The sequence below is a fragment of the Bos taurus genome, chromosome 29 (genome assembly GCF_002263795.3).
Source record: "Bos taurus isolate L1 Dominette 01449 registration number 42190680 breed Hereford chromosome 29, ARS-UCD2.0, whole genome shotgun sequence".
Lineage (NCBI taxonomy): Eukaryota > Metazoa > Chordata > Mammalia > Artiodactyla > Bovidae > Bos > Bos taurus.
The window spans coordinates 44,774,794-44,795,521 of record NC_037356.1 but is presented as its reverse complement, the minus strand read 5'-3'; the positions used below and the strand labels follow the sequence as shown (position 1 = coordinate 44,795,521).

At 39.3% G+C, this 20,728-nt stretch overlaps 1 protein-coding gene across 12 annotated transcripts in view; it reads right to left on the bottom strand.

Moving 5' to 3' along the window:
* Positions 1-20,728, bottom strand: part of TOP6BL (TOP6B like initiator of meiotic double strand breaks) — an 86,821-nt gene that overhangs the window by 61,951 nt on the left and 4,142 nt on the right. For 10 of the 12 annotated variants that reach the window (XM_059883108.1, XM_059883113.1, XM_059883114.1 and 7 more), the window contains one exon: positions 13,501-13,554. In XM_059883108.1, the coding sequence (XP_059739091.1) occupies positions 13,501-13,554 (54 nt within the window). Of the gene's footprint in view, positions 1-13,500; positions 13,555-15,335; positions 15,490-15,525; positions 16,104-20,728 lie in introns of those variants that run through there. The other 2 variants (XM_059883112.1, XM_059883109.1) reach the window with 2 other exon arrangements.

Sequence of the window (20,728 nt, the reverse complement as noted above, 5' to 3'; positions counted from 1 at the left end):
TTGATCATTGAACAACATGCATTTGAACTGTGTGGGCCCACTTACACACCTTTTTTTTTTCAATAACTATAGTATCTGCATTTTCATTTTACAGGTCTTTACTTAAGTGTAGGGGAAAGTCTGCATCTGATTAGCAATTGCAATATGTGAAATCAGAAGAACTAGGGTTTGAGTCCTAATTTTATCTAAACTGTTTCAGCTTCCTGTCCTTGGATGAGTCATTTATCCATTCATCTGTTTTTGAAGCAGAGATAATAGTATGAAGATTTTCAATTGTGTGGGGGGTTGGCACAAAAACCTCCACATTGTTCAAGGATACACCCAAAACTGACTCTGGGAGAAATAGAAAACTTAACATGAAAACTGGAGAAGGCAATGGCAACCCACTCCAGTACTCTTGCCTGGAAAATCCTATGGACAGAGGAGCCTGGTGGGCTGCAGTCTATGGGGTTGCTACAAGTAGGACATGACTGAGTGACTTCACTTTCATTTTTCACTTTCACGCATTGGAGAAGGAAATGGTAACCCACTCCAGTGTTCTTACCTGGAGAATCCCAGTGACGGAGGAGCCTGGTGGGCTGCCGTATACGGGATCGCACAGAGTCGGACACGACTGAAGTAACTTAGCAGCAACATGAAAACACGCTCCTTATCAAAAAGAATTCCTTTCTTGCCTCTACCCACCCTCAAAATACCAGGTTCAAATTTTTTTTTTTACAGGGTTCAGTTCAGTTCAGTCACTCAGTCGTGTCCGACTCTTTGCGACCCCATGAATCACAGCACACCAGGCCTCCCTGTCCATCACCAACTCCCGGAGTTCACCCAGATTCACGTCCATCGAGTCCGTGATGCCATCCAGCCATCTCATCCTCTGTCGTCCCCTTCTCCTCTTGCCCCCAATCCCTCCCAGCATCAGAGTCTTTTCCAATGAGTCAACTCTTCGCATGAGGTGGCCAAAGTACTGGAGTTTCAGCTTTAGCATCATTCCTTCCAAAGAACACCCAGGGCTGATCTCCTTTAGAATGGACTGGTTGGATCTCCTTGCAGTCCAAGGGACTCTGAAGAGTCTTCTCCAACACCACAGTTCAAAAGCATCAATTCTTTGCTGCTCAGCCTGCTTCAGAGTCCAACTCTCACGTCCATACATGACCACTGGAAAAACCATAGCCTTGACTAGACGGACCTTTGTTGGCAAAGTAATGTCTCTGCTTTGGAATATGCTATCTAGATTGGTCATAACTTTCCTTCCAAGGAGTAAGCGTCTTTTAATTTCACGGCTGCAATCACCATCTGCAGTGATTTTGGAGCCCCCAAAAATAAAGTCTGAGACTGTTTCCACTGTTTCCCCACCTATTTCCCATGAAGTGATGGGACCAGGTGCCATGATCTTCATTTTCTGAATGTTGAGCTTTAAGCCAACTTTTTCACTCTCTTTCACTTTCAAGAGGCTTTTTAGTTCCTCTTCACTTTCTGCCATAAGGGTGGTGTCATCTGCATATCTGAGGTTATTGATACTTCTCCTGGCAATCTTGATTCCAGCTTGTGCTTCTTCCAGCCCAGCGTTTCTCATGATGTACTCTGCATATAAGTTAAATAAGCAGGGTGACAATATACAGCCTTGACATACTCCTTTTCCTATTTGGAACCAGTCTGTTGTTCCATGTCCAGTTCTAACTGTTGCTTCCTGACCTGCATATAGGTTTCTCAAGAGGCAGATCAGGTGGTCCGGTATTCCCATCTCTTTCAGAATTTTCCAGTTTATTGTGGTCCACACAGTCAAAGGCTTTGGCATAGTCAATAAAGCAGAAGTAGATGTTTTTCTGGAATTCTCTTGCTTTTTCCATGATGCAGCGGATGTTGGCAATTTGATCTCTGGTTCCTCTGCTTTTTCTAAATCCAGCTTGAACATCTGGAAGTTCACGGTTCACGGATTGCTGAAGCCTGACTTGGAGAATTTTGAGCATTACTTTACTAGCGTGTGAGATGAGTGCAACTGTGCGATAGCTTGAGCATTCTTTGGCATTGCCTTTCTTTGGGATTGGAATGAAAATTGACCTTTTGCAGTCCTGTGGCCACTGCTGAGTTTTCCAAATTTGCTGGCATATTGAGTGCAGCACTTTCACAGCATCATCTTTCAGGATTTGAAATAGCTCAACTGGAATTCCATCACCACTACTAGCTTTGTTTGTAGTGATGCTTTCTAAGGACACTTGACTTCACATTCCAGGATATCTGGCTCTAGGTGAGTGATCACACCATCGTGATTATCTGGGTCGTGAAGATCTTTTTTGTACAATTCTGTGTATTCTTGCCACCTCTTCTTAATATCTTCTGCTTCTGTTAGGTCCATACGATTTCTGTCCTTTACAGAGCCCATCTTTGCATGAAATGTTCCTTTGGTATCTCTAATTTTCTTGAAGAGATCTCTAGTCTTTCCCATTCTGTTGTTTCCCTCTATTTCTTTGCATTGATGGCTGAGGAAGGCTTTCTTATCTCTCCTTGCTATTCTTTGGAACTCTGCATTCAGATGCTTATATCTTTCCCTTTCTCCTTTGCTTTTCGCTTCTCTTCTTTTCATAGCTATCTGTAAGGCCTCCTCAGACAGCCATTTTGCTTTTTTGCATTTCTTTTCCATGGGGATGGTCTTGATCCTTGTCTCCTGTACAATGTCACGAACCTCCGTCCATAGTTCATCAGGCACTCTATCTATCAGATCTAGTCCCTTAAATCTATTTCTCACTTCCACTGTATAATCATAAGGGATTTGATTTAGGTCATACCTGAATGGCCTAGTGGTTTTCCCCACTTTCTTCATTTTAAGTCTGAATTTGGCAATAAGGAGTTCATGATCTGAGCCACAGTTCAGCTCCCGGTCTTGTTTTTGCTGACTGTATAGAGCTTCTCCATCTTTGGCTGAAAAGAATATAATCAATCTGATTTCGGTGTTGACCATCTGGTGATGTCCATGTGTAGAGTCTTCTCTTATGTTGTTGGAAGAGTGTGTTTGCTATGACCAGTGTGTTCTCTTGGCAAAACCCTATTAGCCTTTGTCCTGCTTCATTCTGTATTCCAAGGCTAAATTTGCCTGTTACCCCAGGTGTTTCTTGACTTCCTACTTTTGCATTCCAGTCCCCTATAATGAAAAGGACATCTTTTTGGGGTGTTAGTTCTAAAAGGTCTTGTAGGTCTTCATAGAACCATTCCACTTCAGCTTCTTTAGCGTTACTGGTTGGGACATAGACTTGGATTACTGTGATATTGAATGGTTTACCTTGGAAACGAACAGAGATCATTCTGTTGTTTTTGAGACTGCATCCAAGTACTGCATTTCAGACTCTTTTGTTGACCATGATGGCTACTCCATTTGTGCTGCTGCTGCTGCTAAGTCACTTCAGTCGTGTCTGACTCTGTGCGACCCCATAGACGGCAGCCCACCAAGCTCCCCCATCCCTGGGATCCTCCAGGCAAGAACACTGGAGTGGGTTGCCATTTCCTTCTCCAGTGCATGAAAGTGATATGTGAAAGTGAAGTTGCTCAGTCATGTCCAACTCTTAGCAACCCCACGGACTGCAGCCTACCAGGCTCCTGCGTCCATGGGATTCTCCACGCAAGAGTACTAGAGTGGGGTCCCATTGCGTTCTCCTCATTTGTGCTACTACTTCCATTACTATCTCGCTAATAGAGACACCATCATCTCCTTTTACAGGGTAGTTTTACCAAATTTTCACAAAACAGATACAAAAGGTTTGATAACAGAAATGGATAAATCTATCCAACTCATTTTACAAAGCTAGTATAATCTTGATACCAAAATAGGCAAGGACAGTATAAACCAATCTCACCAGGAATACAAATACAAAAGCTAAATCTAGGATATGTAATAATTATATGATAAAATTGTTATACAACCCACAAGACTTTTTTATCAGAAAGTCTATCACCATAATCATAATTAGTAGATTAAAGATTTGTGAAGTAAGCCAGAAGGAAAAACACCAATACAGTATACTAACGCATATATATGGAATTTAGAAAGATGCTAACAATAACCCTGTGTACGAGACAGCAAAAGTGACGCTGATGTATGGAACAGTCTTATGGACTCTGTGGGAGAGGGAGAGGGTGGGAAGATTTGGGAGAATGGCATTGAAACATGTAAAATATCACGTATGAAACGAGATGCCAGTCCAGGTTCAATGCACGATACTGGATGCTTGGGGCTGGTGCACTGGGATGACCTGGAGGGATGGTATGGGGAGGGAGAAGGGAGGAGGGTTCAGGAGGGGGAGCACATGTATACCTGTGATGGATTCATTTTGATGTTTGGCAAAACTAATACAATTACGTAAAGTTTAAAAATAAAATAAAATTAAAAAAAAAAAGATTTAAAATACCATATCATAATCCCAAAAGATGTAGAAAAAGCACTTTAAAAATACAATGCTCATTTCTAACAAACACTATTGACAAATTAAAAATAGAAGACAAATTCCTTAACCTGACAAGGAGCAAATACCAAGAAACTATATAAAATCATACTTAATAATAGAATTTTAAGTAATCTCATTAAAGAAAGGCAAGACACAGATGCCTAATATCACCTGTGCCCTTCTACCCAGTACTAATATTGTTCTATCTAATGCAATAAGACAAGAAAAAGAAATGTCATACGAGAAGTTAAAATGAAAAGGAAAAAACAGTAAGAATTCAGAGATGCACTGATTGTCCTTACAGAAAATCCAAGAGAACCTACAGATAAATTATCAAGATTTGTAACAGCTGAAGTCATCAATACTGAAAAAATGAATACCACTCACAATAGCAACAAAAACTATAAGACGTTAGGAATAAATACAACAAAAGATGTCTAGGACTTACGAAAAGAATTACAAGGTGTTAACATAAAAGTGAAGTGTTAGTTGCTCAGTCCTGTCCAACTCTTTGTGACCCCGTGGACTGTAGCCTGCCAGGCTTCTCTGTCCTTGGAATTCTCCAGGCAAGAATACTGAAGTGGGTAGCCACTCCCTTCTCCAGAGGATCTCCCCCACCCAGGGATTGAACCCAGGTCTCCTGAACTGCAAGTGGATTCTTTACTGTCTGAGCCACCAGGGAAGTTAACATTAAAAAAGCTCTAAATAGGATTGATGTCTGCAAGATGGCAGAAGAGCATGTCTCAGGCTCTCAGTCCCGCCTGGAGATACCAAACTTAACAACAATATCAAATCGCCTTTTTGAGACCTCTAGAAACTAATTAAGAGGTTGCAGCACACCAGGCAAAACAAAAAGGAGCCACCCTAAAGCAGGATCCAGGCTAAAGAAGCACATTCCATTGTAGACATCCTAGCCTCATGGCGGAAGAAAAGGAGCTACGACACTGGCTCTTAAATCTTCTCCCAGGAGGTGGTACACATTACTTCCACTCACATTTCACTGGCCCAAGCAAGTTACATGGCCCAGCTTTATATCAATGGGGCAAGAAGTGTAATTCTTTCATAGGGAGAGCAGAAAAATACTTTAAGCAAATAATAACATCTAGCAAAATGGCCTCTGGAATCGGGTAGGCTTTGGCTTTACTAGCCAGGTGCTCCTGGGAAAGTCCCTTATTCTCCTATAGAACCTATATACTGGAGATGATAGTGCCTACCTCCCAGTTGTGACAAAGTTAAATAACATTTTTTAAAAAAGAAGATCTAAATAAGTGATAAGGTATACCAACTCAGACAGAAACACTTAGTACTATAAAAATGCTAACTGCTACCAAATTAACCTAAAAATTCAGAATATGTGTGTGTGTGCTAGTCACTTCAGTCACATCTGACTCTGCGACCCTACGGACTGTAGCCCACCAGGCTTGTGTCCATGGGATTCTCCAGGAAAGAAAACTGGAATGGGCTGTCATGACCTCCTCCATGGGCTCTTCCTGACCCAGTCACTGAACCTGCATCTCTTATTCTCCTGCATTGGCAGGGGGGGTTCTTTACCATTAGCACCAGCTGGGAAGCCCCAAAATTCAAAATAACAACAATCAAGATCACAATAAGATTTTTCATAAAAATTAATTTTAAAGTTCACAGGCAAGATACTGGTTTTAAAAAACAAAGACAATTTTGGAAAAGAACAAAAACAGTGCTCTGTGCCAACCTAGAGGGACAAGGTGGGGAGGGGGTGGCAGGGAGGTTCAAGAGGGAGAAGACATGTATACTTATGGCTGACTCACGTAGTGTACGGCAGAAACCAACACAACACTGTAAAGCAATTATCCTCCAATTAAAAATTTTAAAAAAGAATAGAAGTAAAAAAAGAACAAGGAGGGGGAATTGGCTCTACCATAGAACAAGATTAATTCTAAAGCTTTAGGAAATAAGGATTCTATGATACTGGCCTCAGTTCAGTTCAGTTGCTCAGTCGTGTCCGACTCTTTGCAACCCCATGAATTGCAGCACGCCAGGCCTCCCTGTCCATCACCAACTCTCGGAGTTCACCCAGACTCATGTCCATTGAGTCAGTGATGTTATCCAGCCATCTCATCCTCTGTCGTCCCCTTCTCTTCCTGCCCCCAATCCCTCCCAGCATCAGGGTCTTTTACAATGAGCCAACTCTTTCGCATGAGGTGGCCAAAGTATTGGAGTTTCAGCTTCAGCATCAGTCCTTCCAATGAACACCCAGGACTGGTCTCCTTTAGGATGGACTGGTTGGATCTCCTCACAGTCCAAGGGACTCTCAAGAGTCTTCTCCAACACCACAGTTCAAAAGCATCAATTCTTCGGTGCTCAGCTTTCTTCACAGTCCAACTCTCACATCCATATATGATCACTGGAAAAACCATAGCCTTGACTAGACAGACCTTTGTTGGCAAAGTTATATCTCTGCTTTTGAATATGCTATCTAGGTTGGTCATAACTTTCCTTCCAAGGAGCAAGCGTCTTTTAATTTCATGGCTGCAATCACCATCTGCAGTGATTTTGGAGCCCCCCAAAAAAATAAAGTCTGACACTGTTTCCCCATCTATTTCCCATGAAGTGATGGGACCAGATGCCATGATCTTAGTTTTCTGAATGTTGAGCTTTAAGCCAACTTTTTCACTCTCCTCTTTCACTTTCATCAAGAGGCTTATTAGTTCCTCTTCACTTTCTGTCATAAGGGTGGTATCATCTGCATATCTGAGGTTATTGATATTTCTCCCTAGGGACAGACATAAACACTAGAACACCCAGAAACAAATCCAAGCATATACAGAGCCCTGGTTTGTGACAGAAAAATAACACAAATTATTGGGGAAAGGAAAAGATTTAAATTAGATTCCTAACTTGTATGATGAATAAAAATAAACTCCAGATTAATCATAATAATAATAAAAAATAGAATTTTAAAACTTTGGAACTATTTAAAAGAGTATCATGACTTCAGTGTAAAAAGCAATTGTCTCAAATCAATGATTACAGCTTCCACTTTAAAAAACTAGCAACAGAAAAGCAAAAGAAATCCAAAACAAGCAGAAGAAAGGAAAGAATAAAAGATCAGAGTGAAAATCAATGAAATAGAGCAGAAAGAATATGGTTCTAGCCAGACTGGCTAAGAAAAGAGGAAGCGAGGAAGAGAGAGAACAAAAATAAAATACCAACACCAGAAGTAAGAGAGGTGATATTCTACAAGTGTTAGAAGGATAGAAGGATAATAAGGGTATATCATGAACAATTTTATGCCAATAAATATAACAACTTAGATGAAATGAGCAAATTCCTTGAAAGGTAAACACTACCCACACTGACTCAAAATAAATAAATAACCTCCATAGACCTGGAATTATCTAAGAAATTGAATTTGTAGTTAAAATATTTCCCACAAATGAAAAATCAAGCTCAGATAGCTTCATTTGATGAATTGCACCAAATATTTAAAGAAGAAATAATACTTTCCACACAAATTCTTCTAGACAATTGAAGACCAGAAAATAAATCTCAACTGACTCCATGAAGTCATTATTACTCTGATACCAAAATAAGACAAAGTCATTACAAGAAGACTATAAGTATCTCTTATGAACACAGATGGAAAAATTATTTTAAAAATGTCAGCAAATCAAATCCAACAATACATGAAAAGGATACATAATGCATCATGGCCAACTGGGATGTATCCCAGAAATGCAAAGTTGGTTTAACATTTGAAAATCAATGTAATTCAGCATATTAACACTCTAGAAGAAAAATCATATGATCTTCTCAATAAATGCAAAAAAATATTTGATAAAGGCCCACATCCATTCCTAATAAAAACTCAGCAAGCTAGGACTAAAAGAGAACTTCCTCAAGCCAATTAAAGGGCATATTTAAATATTAAAGAAACAGGAGAAATTCATTTATTCTAACTTCTTTTGATCTTCAATCTTCTCTTTATAAAATCTTGCCATGTGTTATGCAAATTTAGCATCAAGAGACTATTTAGAATGTATCAAAAACTTACAGATTAAGTGTGGACTCACAGGATAAACAATGACCTAAGTCCACGAACCCTTCCCTGACTTCTAAACTTAATATCAGAGACTGAGGTAAGTCGCAGTTTCCTCATCTCTGAAATAGAAATGGTGACAACTTATGTCTGACCTGTCTCTCGAGAATGAGGTCATGTCTACAGAACACATATGTGGGAGAAAAAGTGTTAGATAAGTAGTGAGATTTAGAGCTGTTGACCTTGTAAGATATAACATTATAATAGACTTCAAATTTTTGAATATGAGAATCTTGGATTTTAAAAATATACACCGAACCAGACATTTAAGAGTTCACCACTCTGAGTTTCTCACTCAACACTGAGCAAGCCTGGACACATCAGCATCTCTAATGTATGAAAAGCACAACTCCTCACCTCCATTCCCAACAAATTAACAAAAGAAGACAAAACTGAAGTCTTCTCCCTGATGCCCAAATGGGGGAATGCAGGAAAAGAGGCAAAAACTGAACTATCATAACCATATAATCATACAGCAACAGCAAAGTCATCTTCCCTGCTTTCAAGGGCTGGTATTCCTATCTAGTCTTTTGAAGGGGAAAGGAAAAAAAAAAAAACAGCTGTAAATTTTCTTATTTGGGAAAAATATACGAACATTTTTTAAAAATAACTGGCCAAACTATATTTTAGCAAAGAGCTAAATTATGTCAATAAACATGAGAGTGATGAAATATTTAAAATAAGATTAAAAAACAAGTAAAAATAATATGCTTAGAAGAGACAGTGAAATAAAGACCTTTTATATGCCTTTTTTCATATTCCTCCATCTCATCACTTTCTTCTACCTTTCTTTTCCTTCTTTTCTTCACTAAGGACATGTTAGGAAGTAGTTTCTAGATTCTGGGCAAGAATAAGTTAAAACTATCATGTTTCACAAAATAGATATCTATGATAGAATTAATTCTACATACATGGATAAGTATACTCATAAAGGAATATGTAAATGATTTCTACATAAATGGATAACTATGAAGAATAGTAGTACATATATTGATATGAAAGGATATGAATTTTTAAACACATAAGAATTTATCTTAATGAGCATCATCCTTCAAAGTACAGAAGATTATTCTAATTAACAGAGAACCTCAAATAGAGTCTGAGGTGTTTTATTTTAATAAGCAATTGGGAGTCATTAAGAGAGGAACATGGGGCTTTCCTGATGGCTCAGCAGTAAAGAATCTGCCTACAATGCAGAAGACACAGGAGATGTGGGTTTGATCCCTGGGTCAGGAAGATCCCCTGGAAAAGGAAATGGCTACCCACTCCAATATTCTTTCCTGAAAAATCCCATGGACAGAGGAGCCTGGCAAGCTACAGTCCAAAGGATCACAAAGACACTGACTGAGCAATTGGGCACAGAACAGCACAAGGGAGGGACATAAAGCTATGTTTAAATTAATATATAATTTAATAAATAATGCTACACTATAAAAGCAGAACCAAAAATTCAATTATGTTAGATAATGGACAAAAGAAAAGGAGAAGCCTCCCCCTCCCCTCAAAAACAAAAAGCTGAAAATTTTAAGCCTGGAGAATCATGAAAATGTTAGTATCACTGGAGATACTAACATCAATGGAGATTACACAGCAAGTGAAACAAAATGAACCCTGTTTTAGATACGCTGCATATGTTATTTCAGAGGAACCCTCAAACGGAATAATTTAATTGACAATCAAAGCTGGAAACACATTAGAGACACAGAAAAAATAAGCCTTGTCAACACAGAAATGACAGTTAAAGCCTTAAAAGTAGAAGATTATCTGAAGTAAACGTAGAATAATGACGAAGAATAATAAAGGGAAGAAAGGCATATTGGTGACTAAACTTTAGGGAATACCCTCTGTGTTACCAAAGAAGAACTACATAGTACTTATCACACAATATTTTATTTTCACACTGTATTTTGTTATAATGTCCTTGTGGCAAGGCAGAGATTCAATAAAGGTTTACTGGACAAAAGTACAGATCATTAGGGACAGAGAAGAAAGAAAATTTTAAAAGAACATAAACTATTAGAGAGGTAGGAACCAGGGAGATTATCTTGGTCATAGTTTATTGCTGTTGCTCAGTCACTAAGCTGCGTCCGATTCTTTGCAACCCCATGGACTGCAGCATATCAGGCTCCTCTGTCTTCCACTATCTCCTGGAGCTTGCTCAAATTCATGTCCATTGAGTCAGTGATGCTATCTAATCATCTCATCTGTTGTTTATTAATCCAGCATAAAGAAAACACCCAGAAATAGGAGCCTGTTTGTATAGGAATTGATCTAATGTATTCAAGAGCCAGAGAAAAAGTTCCCCTAGAGAGAGGGGAGACCTTATTTTTGGACACTGAAAGAAATCATCTGAGCAATGAAAAGGATTTAACAGCTAACAAATTGAATTCGGAGGCATACTATTAATTTTGTACAGGTATGTGATTCTTTATCACCAGGAAATCTGATGGTTAATCCATCAGCCACCAGAGACATACTGATGAAGTTAATTAATAGTGAAAAGATCTGTGAAAGGACCAATTTAAAGCAGTTTGCTAATGTTATAGTAATGTTAAATAACAATAGTAATAAAGGCATAATTAATGGTACATAAACCAGAGAGCTAAGGGATTCAAATCTTAATCTTAGACCATTTCCTTTGTGAGCTTCACTGAGTTATTTTTGTTACTAATTAGTAAGAATAAATAGCATTATCGAGTGGAAGCTAATATTATGAGGCCTAACAGCTGCAGAGAAGACAGGCTACAGTTGGCCACTAAATGTGATGACGGTGAGCAAATGACTCAACTTTTATTGTGTACTTGATGTGCAGTGCTTCCTTTTTATACAAACGTTAGCCACCTCAACTTTATCACAAGGATATGAAAATAGTTTAAATAAATATGCACAAAATTTGTTAAAATAACAAATTTAAATAAAAAAGACACAAACTGTCTAAAGTTTGTATTAGCATAATAAATAGATGGTTATTCCATAAACTATACTCAACACCTTCTCCCGAATGTTAACAATTACCATAAAACCATTTCCTTGTACTTAGATGGCTCTTCACTTTTTTCAAAGCACTTTCACAAATATTAGTCAAAGATTAGTCAAAGATCATACATTATGTATGATCTAACCACTCGTTGCCATTCAGGTTTATGTTGCAGGAAACAGTCTTTCTCCTCTCTGGTGTTAATGACATATTCTCTTTTATTTTTATGAATTTTCATTTCTTTCAAAGCACTTTCACACACTTAAATGGAGCAGCAGCATTAAGAATGATCTTTCCACTCTTTGCATCATCTCAATGGCATAATCCAAAAAAGCAGAGAACTAAAAGACTGATAAATGGACTGGATGATTTTGAGGCAGTCAATTCATGATTCTTAAAGTTGAATTTAGATTTCCTAAAAGTCTTAGAATTGCAGCAAACTCTCCAGGACAGTAAGCCAATCCTCTCTTTCTTCCAGGCATTGGCTTTGGAAGGCAGTATAATTAAATAATTAAGATATCTTAAATGTGGGATTAAGGGGAGAAACCAAATATATCATGTTTACCAGTGTAACCCCTCTATGTCAAGCACATAGCTAAGTAAACAGTAAGTACTCAATAAATCATCATTTTGATTGTCACTACAGGGAGAAAAATCTACCCAAGCTCCCACAGAATATCTCCTATAGAGTGAAGAACAAAAATCTCAATTTATTTTTTTATTACATTTCCTTAATAATTACTGCTTTTAAATGTGTGCACATCAAGCAGAATATAAACAAATTAAAACCACAGAGCAAAAAGCTGAAGTCTATTAGAGATTCAGGGTACAGACAGGTGGAAAATATCAATAGATTCAGAGGGCCAAGAAAATTTCAAAGGCAAGTGGGAATACACCTGATGACCCTGAAACTAACAAACAAGCACTTTAAAATCCCCATGGTTAAACTAAAAATTACTTCAAAAAAGAATTTCAAAAGGCAGAATGTTTCCTATATGTTTATGTCTTTATATTTTTTTTTCTTTGATATGACCAAGATAAAGGCAGGTACTTTGGTTTTAGCAATTGAATTACTGGAAATCTAGGTATAAATTAAAATTTTAAATTGATTGTATTTTAAAAAGCATTAAGAAACCATGCCATTTTAAAAAGTCCAATGGTGATACATTTCACAAACATTTATTTTATAACATTATACCCTTCTAATGTAGCTTTTTGGTTGTTTCTACATTTAATACATGGCATATTTTCTTAAAGAAAGACAACATAAGTTTAAAAAAACACTACAATCTACTCATACTTCAAATTTAATTGGGAACAGTTTCTTTTAAAAAATTATTTTGTAAAAGTTGTAAATTTAGCACTCAGGAAAAGACAGGCCCATTGGATAATAGTTACAAACGACACAGCCAGAAAAGATAAAAAGGAAAGCACAGTGGTTCTCAAATCATTCTGGTCTCCTTAAACTAATGCATGAACTTTGGTTGTAGATTATTCTCAAGTCAAAGGAAAAAAAACTTCTAAAATCAAGGTCACTGAAAATGCCTAAACCATACCAACTTTGACATGTGTAAAACAGTGTTAAAACTGGCCAAAATGATTTATAGTAAAAGTATTTTCCATATACTATTTCTCTGAGATAGATGGAAACAAATACTTAAGATTGTATTTCATATCTGGGAAAACTTTGCTTGAGGGTGTACAGAAAGTATTCAGAGAACAGTGACCTAGGTATCTTGCCTTAGCCTAGACAATTTTTTTCCTGTATCTATACAATTTTATAGATCATCTTTCAGTAGGATTCTAGATAAACTACAGGATAAACTATTACATAAAACATATGTATACTAAAAAGGTATTTACTGTTCATCTGAAATTCCAATATAAGTGGGAGTCAGTTTTATTTGCTGTATCTGACAACCCTATCTTTCAGTATATATTGTTTGTTTCAGAAAATACCAAATTTATTGACTGGAAGAGACTTAATCTTGTGGAAGCTGGGTATAATTCTTTACCTTTAAGGAACTTCTTGAGGACCAAACCACCATCAATGCTTCCTGCAGCAGCAACTGCAAGAAACAGAACACAAAGTATCACAAATGAAGCAATTAAATGGATTTTATCTAAAGAATCATATGGGAGCCTGAAATCACTGCTGATAGATACAGAATATCTAAAAGTTGGTCACTAATAATGAGCATCATAGAGATCATAGAGAAAGCGAGGAATTCCCAAAAAACATCTACTTCTGCTTCACTGACTACACTAAAGCTTTTGTGTGAATCACAACTGTGGAAAATTCTTAATAGACATAGGACTATTAGACCACCTTATCTGTCTCCTGAGAAACTAATATTTGGGCCAAGAAGCAACAGTTAGAACAGGACATGGAACAACTGACTGGTTCAAAATTGAGAAAGGAGTACGTCAAGGCTGTGTATTGTCATCCTGCTTATTTAACTTCTTTGCAGAGTACATCATGCAAAATGCTGGCCTGGATGACTCACAAGCTAGAATCAAGATTGCTGGGAGAAATATCAACAACCTCAGATATGCAGATGATACCACTCTAATGGCAGGAAGTGAAGAGAAACTAAAGAGCCTCTTGATGAGGCTGAAAGAGGAGTGAAAAGGCTGGTTAAAACTGAATATTCAAAAAACTAAGATCCCGGCATCAGGTCCTGTCTTGCTGTATCTCACTGTTCGCTGAGGCATGAGCCGGGAAGCTGCAAGAAAACTCAAGGAGCCGTAGGAACTGCAGACATGTTTATTCTCTCCTGACTGGCACGGCAGCCATAGCAGCAGCAGACATGCTGTAGTCGCTCATGGTTGACCCAGTGGACACACCATAACTCAGCCACAACACAGCCATAATGCGGACACAGTGGTGTTTCAGGTGGAGCTTATGTATGTTTACAGAACAAAAGTGGCCTGTGTGGCCAAGCCGGTACATTGTGACGTGCATGCACAGAGCTCTTACAAGTGATCTCAGCTGTTACATAACCAGGTATTTACAGAACGTGGGGTGAGAGCATGAGAGTCCATGGGGCGAGAGAGCTTGACCATCGCTCTCTTGGCTAATTCATCGCTTTCTTGGCTAATTTGCTCTTTCCCTACAGGTCCCACCATTTCATGGCAAACAGAAGGGGGAAAAGTGGAAACCGTGACAGATTTTCTTGGGCTCCAAAGTCATTGCAGACAATGACTGCAGCTGTGAAATTAAAAGACGCTTGCTCCTTGCAAGAAAAGCTGTAACAAACCTAGATAGTGTATTAAAAAGCAAAGATATCACTTTGTTGACAAAGGTCCATATAGTCAAAGCTATAGTTTTTCCAGTAGTCAAGTATGGATGTTGAGAGTTGGACCAAAAGAAGACTGAATGCTGAAGAACTGATGCTTTCAAATTGTGGTGCTGGAAAAGACTCTTGAGGGTCCCTTAGGATTGCAAGGAAATCAAACCAGTCAATCCGAAAGGAAATCAATCCTGAATGTTCATTGGAAGGGCTGAAGCTGAAGCTCCAATACTCTGGTCAGCTGAGGTGAAGAGCTGACTCATTGGAAAATACCCTGATGCTGGGAAAGATTGAAGGCAAAAGGAGAAGGAGGCAGCAGAGGATAAGATGGTTAGATGGCATCACCGACTCAATAGATATGAATCTGAGCAAACATTGGGAGATAGTGAAGGACAGGGAAGCCTGGCTTGCTGCAGTCCATGGGGTCAAAAAGAGTTGGCCACGACTTAGTGACTGAACAACAACTAACAAAAAGCACCAAAGAAGTAATGGAGGCTCCAACTGTTCAGGGGCAGAATAACTTCATCGAGAGGAGAACCAAACAGCAACTCCTTTACCCATATTAAATACCAGGGCTGCCTCTTGGATATTACTATTCCTGATAGAAAAAAAATCACAGGAAGACTGCAAACTGTGGCTAATAACCAGAGTATCTCATGCCAATAAGTCATATTCCAGTATAAGATTCAATTAACATTTTTGGTCTTTCTTTTAACCAATTCAGTCTTTAGTAAATTTATTCCTTACCAGACTATCAGGTAAGAATCTTCTGTATGCAGAGTTCTAAATCAGAACATTAGAACACCTAGAACAATAATTCTTCAGGGAAAGAGGGTAAGTGAGGAAACAGGCCCCTAAGAGGGTGGGGAAGATCTCAACCACCTGGATGCTTTTTTCCCCAAATAGAACGTGCCTTCCCCCAGAGTGATGTGACCCCATAGTTAAGAATCTAAGAATCACTGCCGTAAGAACCAATGGAAACGTGTCTATACCTCAAGAAATATGTATTCTTCTGGCAGGGAAAAAAGGTTGAGAATCTAGATCTAGAGTAAGAGGCAATATCATTCTCCAAATGTGTGCTGTCCAATACAGTAGCTGTGCGTGCGGGCATGCTAAGTCACTCAGTCATGTCCAACTCTTTGCAACCGTATGGACTGCAGCCCACCAGGCTCCTCTGTCCATGGGATTCTCCAGGCGAGAAGACTGGAGTGGGTTGCTGTGCCCTCCTCCAAAGGATCTTCTCAACCCAGGGATCAAATCCAGCGGCTTAAGCCTCCTGCTAGTTTTTTATCACTAGCGCCACCTGGGAAGCCCAATACAGTAGCTACTAGCCATTAATACATGAGGCTATTTCAATTTAGCTAAATGAAAAATTCCTTTAACAAAAATTTAACAGTTTTTTAATTTAACAAAAAGCATTTTTAAACTTAGTGTTCTTCACAGGCATACACTAGTTCTGACCTAAAGGAGTAGGTGACTTGCCACTGGGACAGGGATTGGGACGCTGCTGGCAGGCTGACACTGGAGATCAATGAGGAGCTAGAATGTTTACAAGAAACAAACCACAACCTGTGTGTCCCACAGTGTGTCCATGATGCTTCTCAACTGCACATCTCACACTGTTTCCTCTAACATCCTTTCTTAGTTTTAACAAGTATCCTATCAACAAATTGTTGGAAATAGATCACCTGGGGTGAACACGTGCAGGGAAAACAATCATCCTGCCTGCTTCACAGATTTTCAGCTATGCTTCCAATCCTTCTGTACTAAAGTAATAAAGTGCTATCCTTCAAATGCAAAGATGACAGAACAGGTATTTTTAAGTAACAACATTGCCCAAATTCTCTTTACAGAACAGAAGATGACTTAAGGGCTTCCCTGGTGGTTCAGTGGTAAAGAATCCACCTGCCAATGCAGAACACACAGGTTCAATCCCTGATCTGGGAAAATCCCACCTGGCTCGGAGCAACTAAGCCTATGCTCCACACCTATTGAGCCTGTGCTCTAGAGCCTGGCAGCTGCAACTACTGAGCTCATTACTGACGCCTGCACACCCTAGAGCCCATGCTCCACAACAAAAGAAGCCAATGCAATGAGAAGCCTGTGTACTGCAACTGGAGAGTAACCTCCGCTTTCTGCAACTAGAGAAAAGCCCACGCAGCAATGAAGACCCAGAGCATCAAAAAATTAAATAAAGAAAACTTTTTTTAAAAGTCAGGTTATAAAAACAAACAAAAAAGATAATTAAAAAAAAAACTACAAGGTTACATACGTTAGGGAAATGCTATGTACTACAGCCCATTTTTAAAGATTCACAGTCCATGCTGGCATATTAAAAGTTCGGAGATCTAAAATGACAAAATTCATTTGATTTTAACCAGAAACCCCCAAGTTTAGATGACTGCATAACTCCTTTCTCAAAATTCATATAAACATCCTGTAACACACATTTTGGAAAACACTGGAATTGTTAAAGCCTTCAACAATGATAGGAAAAATTATATATAGTCATTTCTCAGCTTCTCACAGATGGATCATTCCAGCAATAAAATTTTCTGATTTGTTGTGAGTTGCATTATGTACCTCTGAAAGAGACTGTGAAGACCTAAGACCCAACACTTGTGAATATGACCTTATTTGGACATAGGGTCTTCATGCTGCTGCTAAGTCACTTCAGTTGTGTCCGACTCTGTGCGACCCCATAGACGGCAACCCACCAGGCTCCCCTGTCCCTGGGATTCTCCAGGCAAGAACACTGGAGTGGGTTTCCATTTCCTTCTCCAGTGCATGAAAGTGAAAAGTGAAAGTGAAGTCGCTCAGTCGTGTCAGACTCTTAGCGACCCCATGGACTACAGCCTACCAGGCTCCTCTGTCCATAGGATTTTCCAGGCAAGAGTACTGGAGTGGGGTGAGGACCTTCATAGACGTTATCAAGTTAAGATGAAGTCATACTGGATTAAGGTGGCTCTAAATCCAACTGGTGTCCTTATAAGAAGACCATGTGAAGACACATATACACAAGGGAGAACATTATATGAAGACAGAGATGGAGGCTGGAGCAATATATCTGCAAGTCAAGAACACCAAGGCCTTGTTGGCAACTACAAGAAGGTAGGAGGAAACTAAGGAATCGATTTCTCCCTCAGAGCCTCCAGAAGGAACCAACCCTACTGATGTCTTGACTGTGGACTTCTGGCCTTCATAACTATAAGAGAATAAATTTACTTTAAACCACCCAGTTTGTGGTACTTTGTTACAGCAACACTAGGTAATGAATATGTCATTCTTCATCATCAGAGATTTCAGGCCAATGACATCACTCACTTTCAGATAAAGATGGCAGATTGAACATACATATCTACTTTCACTCCCTCCTGAAATCTCAATAAAACAATAGAAAAGGAATATTTTTAGAAGTAGTAAACCCACAAAGATACAGAATAAGAGAGATGACTTTAATAAAATTGTATTAGGTTGGTGCAAAAGCTACTGCAGGTTTGCATTGTTGCCATTTGATACTGGAAAAGAAAAAAAAGTGAAAATGTTAGTCGCTCAGTCATATCCAACAATCCTTTGCGACCCCACAGATGTAGCCCACCAGGCTTCTCTGTCCATAGAATTTTCCAGGCAAGAATACTGGATTGGTAGCCATTCCCTTCTCCAGGGAATCTTCTGGACCCAGGAATCAACCTGAGTCTTCTGCACTGCAGGCAGATTCTTTACCATCTGATATTGGGATACATTTTTAAATAAATGAAGTTATGTTATACATTGTTTTAATGCTCATTTCTTGGTTTGGTTTTTTCCTAATGACATTACTTGCTGTTTATTTTATATTTATTTGAGACTATGGAAATGATGTTAGACAAAAAGCAAATTCAAGCGATTTTCTTGAGTTCAAAATGGATCGTAAAGCAATGAAGACAACTCACGACATCAACAATGCATGTGGCCCAGGAACTGCAAACGAACGGACTGTGCAGTGGTGGTTCAAGAAGTTTTGCAAAGGAGACAAGAGCCTTGAAGAAAAGGACTACAGTAGCCGGCCATCAGAAGTTGACAACAACCAATTGAGAGTCATCATCAAAGCTGATCCTCTTACAACTACAGAAGTTGCCAAAGAACTCAATGTCATCCTTTCTATGATTGCTTGGCATCTGAAGCAAATTGGAACAAAGAAGAAGCTTGATAAGTGGGTGCTTCATGAGCTGACCAAAAATCAAAAAAATTGTCATTTTGAAGGGTCGTCTTCTCTTATTCTATGCAACAATGAATCATTTCTCGATCAGATTGTGATGTGCAATGAAAACTGGATTTTATATGACAACCAGCTCAGTGTGTGAACTGAGAAGCTCCAAAGCACTTCCCAAAGCTAAACTTGCAACAAAAAAAGGTCTCGGTCACTGGTGGTCTGCTGCCGATCTGATCCACTGCAGCTTTCCTGGGGCTTCCCAGGTGGTGCTAGTGGTAAAGAATCCGCCTGTCAATGAAGGAGATGTTAAGAGACATTGGTTTGATCCCTGGGTTGGGACAAACCCTTCTGAACCCCAGCAAAAACCATTACATCTGAGAAGTACGCTCAGCAAATCGATGAGATGCACAGAAAACTGCAACACCTGCAGCCCGCGTTGGTCACCAAAAAGGGCCCAATTCTCCACGACAACGCCTGACTGCACGTCTCACAACAAATACTTCAAAAGGTGAATGACTGGACCACCACATTTTGCCTCATCCACCATATTCACCTGATGCTGCTAAGTCGCTCCAGTCGTGTCCAACTCTGTGAGACCCCATAGACGGCAGCCCACCAGGCCCTGCCATCCCTGGGCCTTCTCCAGTGCATGAAAGTGAAAAGTGAAAGTGAAGTCGCTCAGTCACGTCCGACTCTTCGCAACCCCATGGACTGCAGCCCACCAGGCTCCTCTGTCCATGGGATTCTCCAGGCAAGAGTACTGGACTGGGCTGCCATATTCACCTGACCTCTTGCCAATCAACTACCACTTCTTCAAGCATCTTGACAAGTTTTTGCAGGGAAAACACCTCCACAACCAGCAGGAGGAAGAAAATGCTTTCCGAGAGTTCATCGAAGCCTGAAGCACAGATTTTTACACTATAGGAATAAACAAACTTATTTCTCATTTGGCAGAAATCTGTTGATTGTAATGGTTCCGATTTCTATTAATAAAGATGTGTTTGAGCCTAGTTGTAAGGATTTAAAATTCATGGTCCAAAACTGCAATTAGATTTGCACCAACCAAATAGAAACAGAAAAGCCAGAGAACTAGTGGGAAAGGATTTAGGTCTTAAGAACCAAAAAACTGACTTATAAGCCAAAAAAGGCAAAGGTAAAGAAACAATACCAAATATACAAAAAAATCCCCCCAAACTAAAAACTGGCAGTATCAGGAAACTCTGGAAGTAGAGGTGGGATCCAAAATAAGGAGTCAGGTGAAAAAATGAATTTAAGAAGTAGGCAAATCTTTAAATTCCCTTCTCCACTCAGCCTTCTAAGGACTGGTCCCTCCTAAATTTGGTAAGGGGTTGGGGAGAAGTCATTCTGTGAAAAGATAGAAGCACGGGCTGGGAACTTAAGTTGTACATTAAAAACAAATGGACTGAGTGAACATAAACACTGAATGCTAAGATACAACCTCCCACCCCCGATCTCTCAAATTCCAGAATGCTGGCAATCTGCTTTTTATCCGCTTGGTGAGAGACTCTGAACATATGCATAGAAAAATCTAGAAGAATATATACTGCATGTTAATCATTATCTCATGCGGTAAGATTACTGAAGAGTCTCACTTTCCATAATACGAAGTGAAGTCAAAGTCATTCAGTCATGTCTGACTCTTTGCGATCCCATGGACTATATAGTCCATGGAATTCTCCAGGCCAGACTACTGGAGTGAGTAGCCTTTCCGTTCTCCAGGGAATCTTCCCAACCCAG